The sequence below is a fragment of the Macadamia integrifolia genome, chromosome 2 (assembly GCF_013358625.1).
Source record: "Macadamia integrifolia cultivar HAES 741 chromosome 2, SCU_Mint_v3, whole genome shotgun sequence".
Lineage (NCBI taxonomy): Eukaryota > Viridiplantae > Streptophyta > Magnoliopsida > Proteales > Proteaceae > Macadamia > Macadamia integrifolia.
In genome coordinates this window covers 9329274-9335847 of record NC_056558.1, presented here as the reverse complement: position 1 = coordinate 9335847, position 6574 = coordinate 9329274, and the positions used below count along the sequence as shown (strand labels likewise).

The window sequence follows — 6574 nt, the reverse complement described above, 5'->3', positions numbered from 1 at the left end:
AAAAAAAAAAAAAAAAAAAAAAAAAAAAAAAGGAAAAAAAAAAAAAAAAAACAAGAAAGGAAATTCAATCGATTTCTAGAATCTTGGTTCTATAACTTCAAGTCTGAATTTTCTAGATCTAACTTATGTTGACAAGTTTCTGGTTTCCATTACCTTCCTCAGTCTATAATTTATATCTTCATATAATTCTGGTTTGAAATCTTAGAACTTGCCTATCAAATCTGCTATTTACTAACTTTCAGTTTCCTACCTATGGTAGGATACTTCAATGTCCTAGAATCCAGTCGTTGAATTTCTGTCAGACTTTGATAAGATGTTCAGCTCACTTAGTGGACCAACATATCAGAATTTCATCCATACTTGAGTTTTTTAATGGAGTCATCTGATGTTCTATCAAATCTGGTTCTGTCCCTGTACCTGCAATCCTACTGCAAGCTGATCTCACTGGTTTGAGGTTAACACTGCAGTATTTAGTATCAGAGCTATGAAAGGGTTCTGCAGTGAGTTGCTGAGTTTGTCTTTTCTTTATTGTTCGGGAGATTCCAAATTTCAGATGAAAGATGACCGTTGATCTGATTGGGCATTAATTCAATATTTGTGGACAAGTTTTTTTTCCCCCCAAGCCAGGGTGAATTGATGCAGATAAATCAGCAAAAGTGGGTTTATGGTCCAATGGTTTTTTATTGCAATAGGCCAGGGGTTAGAGGAATGAATACTGGATTTTATTAATTATTAAAGTTGTGGGGTCTATTTAGAATCTTATTCCTTGAAAGTGTTTTATTTGGATGGGTTAGGCTTCAATGAGTCCAGCCTTGTTTCAAGTTATTTTCTTCATTAGTTTATATTATACTAGTCAGTTAAGACCACCTCCCAGGTAAGGTAATTGGCTGAAGTAGTTTTAGACTTAGTTTCAGTCTTTTATATAAATTTGAAAGGGGCTACAACCTTGTAAAGTCTTGAAAATGCTTTCCCTCATTTTGTTTGCTGAAGATACTACTTCTTTCAAAGATAATTATGTGGAGAATCTTTTAGTGCTGTTGATATTCATTGTCCTTCCATTTTTTTCAATGGGCTTTTCTTTTTTGGCAATATCACTTTTGTATGAGGATAAAACTACACTGTTTTCTTTCTGATGATATTGAAAATAGTCAGTACTTTTTTTGCTTATGTCTAATACATGTTTTAGTTGTGCAGAACGAATGGAATTACACAGAGTCAACTTGCTAAGGAATTGGGCATGAAGGGAAACCAATTCTTCTACATAGTGAAGAACCTTGAATGCAGAGGGTTGATTGTGCGACAATCAACCATTGTAAGAACAAAAGAAGCCACCATAGAAGAGGAAAATGGGTCGAAAAGTACTTCTGTTGTAAATACCAATTTGATCCATTTGTATCGTTATGGAAAGCATTTGACTTCTCATCAAAGACTTGAAATCACCAAAGAAGATACATTGGACAACCTTGGGAATGCAGAGGGAAGCAATTTAATTGGAGATGGCATCACTGCTGGAGAATGTCTAAAGGAGGATGTACTCATTAAGGATTATCTACCAGCACTGAGAGCTGTTTGTGACAAACTTGAAGAAGCCGATGGCAAGGTCAATCACATGTGGAATGCTGATATCTTAGTTGTAAATTTTTTTTTTCTGCCGAGTGTGGTCCACCCTTCGTTAACTGAAACTTTTCTGGTGGTGGTACAACTCGGGATGAGTTTGGGGTAAACTCTGAACTGAATTGTTCCGGGCATGGCTGGTCTCGGACTCTGTTCAGTTCAAAATTTATCAATAACACAACCCAGTCTGGCCCACTTGCACCCCTATTTTCAGAGTCGTAATAAATTTGATTAAAGCTCGGTGCTTAATGCATTTGCCATATGTATCTTTTAAGCCCACAATAAATTGGATTTGATAAGAAAATGGGCCAGCTAACAGATCTCATATAAGCCCACAACCTTGGTAAAGCAGATTCGGTTCTCCTCTGCCAGAATGCATATCCATATATGTGGACATGGATTCGGCCATGCGTGTGCAGCCAACTTGCCTGCTGTTCTTAAGAAAAAAAAAAAAGAAAAAAAAGAAAGGGTGGAAGGAGGGTTGTTGTGGAACAAGAAGACGGAGGAGTTGGGACTAGGAAGGTGAGCTGGGGAAAAGAAGAAGGCGGAGGAGGTGGTTGCTGACAGAGAAGGGGAAGTGGGTGGAACTGTGGAAGCATATCTGTTTCTGCCATTGTCTTTTCCTTGCTGTCCATTTTCAATGCATTGACGTCTCTCTCTCACTCTGTGTCTCACCACGGGGGCCATGCTGCCTTTCAGTCTTCTTTTTCCCCTTTTTTACGTTATAGTTAATATCTTTTATGACATGTATAAATTTACTTCTATAATATTGATTGAAATAACTAATAATAAGTATAATAATATTAATATTTAAAAAATATGTAGTCCTTGAATCTTTTTTTTGGGGGGTGGGGTATTTGCCAATTGTCACCCACCCCTTCATCCTGGTAACATAGCCCTGGACCATAAGTGGCATAGGTTTTAACTTGAAAACCCAGCCATGGAAGTCAACCTAGTGCAGTTTGTCATAAGAAATTTTCACTGAAATGACTGTCGTCGACTGAAACAATCAGAATGTATTGAAATCCATAGAATCTTGCAGTCAAAACTTCTACGGTTGATCTTTTTTTGGTCCCTACTTCTTTACTGAAGTTTCAGCTAAATTTTGGTGAAATTTAAAACTGATACTTTTAGCTGTGTATAAACTTTCACGCTAGGTTGATTTTGTTCTGACATTCTATTCCAAAGGTACTTGTTGTTGCAGATATTAAGCAGGCACTTGGTTATCGAAAGACTCCAGGGCATAGAGCTTGGAGAAATGTAAGTAATATATTTGTTTCCTTTTGAGTATGTATTCATGTGCTACGTATTTCTACATATTGATTATATCCTGTGCTATATTTTGTTGCAACAGATTCGTAACAGGTTGAAAGATGCTGGCCTCGTTGAAGAATTCCATGCAGAAGTAGATAAGAAGGTGGATCATTCTTCGTTCATTCTGGGAGAAACTACATGATGTGCTGAATTTGTCTTGCTCAAATGCAAAATTGAATTGGGGTTTTCTTTTAATTAATATCGTGCATTTTTTGTTTGAATTTGTGCTCCCAAGTGCTGGTGATTTGTTGTTGCTACCCTGTTTTTGGTTTCTGTATTAAGTTGTAGATTCTGTGCAGTCTTTTGTTGCCTCTGAGTGTTGGATCTGTTATTGAAGAATAAGGGGAAAGTTGTGCTGGCATCAGATTCCATCCAATTTGGGAAATGCTTGTCCAATCTGAATCTGAATCAATTGATTCTGTTGAAATCTGCAAATGACTACACAAATTTTCCCATTTGGGAACTTGAATATGAATGGATTTGTTTCATGAATTTGGTGTTGTAAGAAGCCAGTTGAACTGGTCAGCTGCCACTAGAACCTTATGAAATTGTTCTGACACGATTGGTTACCCATCAACTGCTTGACCTGCCAGCTTGTGTCCTTTTTGGGTAAAGTGTTGGTTCGATGAGTTATATTACGTGTTAAGAGTCCAACTAGCCCAAAGAATATCAATCTGAAAGCCCAAATTAGAGTTGAGCAAATTAATCTTCGTGGGTTAACAATTGTATTCATTTTGGTTCTTGATTGTTTTACTGATATAGATAGGCACACTGGGTGCTGGATTCAACTTCCTTTTCTTTCCTCTTCTTCTTGGATGAGCGGTTCAGTTTTCTTGCCCTTCAGTGGTTTCACATTTTTATCTCTTTAGGGGTCATATCTGATGCTTCTGTAGTTTGTACCTCTGACAGGTTGTTAACTGTTTACGTTTGCTGAAGAAATTTGATCCAAAGAGTTTTCAACCGAAATCCTTTGTACATGGCTGTGATGATGTTAAGACGGAGCAATTGGCAAGATGTGGAAGGCGAGGCCAGATGACGGACCAGCTTGTAGAGCTTCCTATCGAGCATCAAATATATGATATGATTGATGCTGCTGGATCAAAGGGGCTGACTGTTACAGAGGTCTGTATTCATGTTTGTTGATTACATATGTGTATTCTTTTAAGTTTTCTTATTTCTCTCTCGTTGCCTTTTTTACTTTGTGGTTATCTTATCTAGGATTTCCTAAGTATGATGTCTTAACCTGATTGTTTTCTTTAACTCGGAACCATATTTGAGAGAGCCTCTTCTAGTCAAGGTTCAAGACGTCGGGGTTGAAACCCTGGTCGGAACCGAAATATTTTGGATTTCAACCAAAACGTGGCTGAAATCCTCTAGGTTTCGGTGGATGGTTTCGTTTGACCATTTCGGTGGTCAAAAGTTAAATGGCCATATTTTGGGCTGAAACTTCATAGAGACCCTAATTAAGCATCCCTAAACACTATGGAACATTTAGATTGTTAAAACACTCCCGCTCAAAATGTTAGCTTGGTTTTGTAGTCTATGTTGATTGTGTACGCATACTTTGCCTGTATATATCTCAAAGATAGCTTATGGTACATATAATTTAGTACTATAACATACAAAAATAAATGAAAATCAACTAAAAAAAGAATGACCTGCAGGCCGTACCTTTGGATGCTCTTTTCTTTGATACTCAAAGATATGGATTAATAGAATGATCTGCAGGCTGCAGCCTTTATATCATTTTTCTTAAGAAAATTAATTACCTACTTATACTTCCTTATATGATAATATAAGATTGGAAACTAACTTCTAATTCACTTACCTTATTCCTTGATTTATTTTCTTAAAAGTAGATTTTATAGCACATGCTTTCGGCTCTTGCACCTCCCCCATTTTGTAGGAGTATCCTTTTCCTATTTTTTGGTAGTATGTTGCTAAATATGATTTGACCCAATTGTTAAAAATGGACTTTGGAGCCACAATCTTTTACTTTATTTATTTTGTTCTAATACAATTGTAATATGAAGAGTCTCAGGAAAAGGGAAAGCTTATCTGAACGTTTGTTTTTTCTTGTGAGTTATGACCATAAGGACAATCTGATTGGAGAGGTATAGTATGTTGTTTAGAACCCCTCCTATTTTGGTAGACATCATGATGGGTGTCTAGAAGCCCAAGCGATTAGGGTTCAGAAACACAGTTTAAACAAGAATCGCAGTGAAGAGGTGAGGACCAGTTTTAAGAAAATTTAATAACTTGAAATCAAAGAATCAGAGATGGTCTGAAAACTGGTCAGGCAGTCTATTCAGGGTAAAACCATGAATCAATATCAGTAACTGGGGTGATTTCAGGCCAGCAAATAGACTTAACAACAGTTACGAGAGTTGAGTAGAAGTTGAACAACAATCTGAGATACAAAATCTACTAAATGAAATTGAAAATTAGGAAATAAACTTAAGAAAACCAGCGATCCTAGTAACATTAGGAATCTGATTATCTGAGATCAGAGCCAAAGTTTGAAACCATAGATAGATTCAGGGTAGAATCTGAATGTGCAATATGAAAGCAGAATTGCATTATCACTAGCAACAAGTAGCAAACTGAAAGTTTTCAGATTTATAGCATAAACATGAACTGTGATGTTAAGAACTGACCTGTTGCAGGAATTAAACAGTGGAAAAGAAGATATAAGAAGGATATGACTTGAGAATCACACCTTAGCCCTGATTAGCATCCCACCAGGCCGCAACTGCATCCCATGGCCATTAATCTGAGTAAAACCACTCTTTATTCATAATAAAATCTGTATGCCTTGGTAGCTGGTTTCAAAAGTATATAAATTCTCTAAGGAGGACTCTTACCTAGAAATTGCCTAAGCCATCTAGTAATCAAACTGGCTACTTAATTGACCAATAAAAGACTCAAACCCACTCCTAAACTGGCTCGAGAACCTCGATCTGTGTTTGGAGTCCTAAACCAACTAGGATTTGACATAATGAAAGAAAATCAAGGCATAACAGGACTAGACTTATAGATTCCTAATCCAGCCTGAAACTAGGACACAGAAACATAATCAAAACAGGAAAAGAAACTGAAAACAGAACTTTACTTAAATAGTAAGAATAGGATTCTTAGAGAAACTAGGAATTCTGAAATTCCTGAAATTACAAGTTCTTCTTCTATTGGCACTGCTGCTAGTGCCCAAATATTGCATCAAGTTGAGGACAGGGAGATGGGCTGGTACATCCCAGTTGACTTTCCTCTAGGGAGTGGTTATTGAGGCCTTTTTGTCTGATAGCCAGTATTCTTGTGATCTTCCCCATTATCTGGTTTTTAAGCTTAACTTCAATGGGAGCTTGCATGGTTATCTTGGCCTGGAAGGTTTTGATTGGGCCTTCTTCAACTATGAAGGGACTAAATTGCTGTTGTTCTCAGGTCCTATTGGCATATTGTCTCTGCTATTACAGAGCTGAAGGTTTTGATTCTGGGGTTAAAGATTGCTAGCGAAGGGGAATGAGCGACTTGTTAGTTGAAGATGCTGCTTTAGTGATCAAATGGATGGGATTGAGAGCTGTTCTGTCTAATCAGCCAAGTTTGGGGTGGACAGATCAGATGTTGTTGCAGAAGCACTCCAAGATAGAGA

General features: G+C 37.2%; 1 protein-coding gene across 1 annotated transcript in view; it reads left to right on the top strand.

Annotated features, from left to right (window-relative positions):
* The window catches only part of LOC122071928, a 62658-nt gene that overhangs the window by 2650 nt on the left and 53434 nt on the right, over positions 1 to 6574 (top strand). Inside the window, exons 2-5 of the mRNA XM_042636417.1 lie at positions 1195 to 1600; positions 2803 to 2874; positions 2969 to 3031; positions 3838 to 4050. Coding sequence (XP_042492351.1) covers positions 1195 to 1600; positions 2803 to 2874; positions 2969 to 3031; positions 3838 to 4050 — 754 coding nt within the window. The remainder of the gene's footprint in view (positions 1 to 1194; positions 1601 to 2802; positions 2875 to 2968; positions 3032 to 3837; positions 4051 to 6574) is intronic.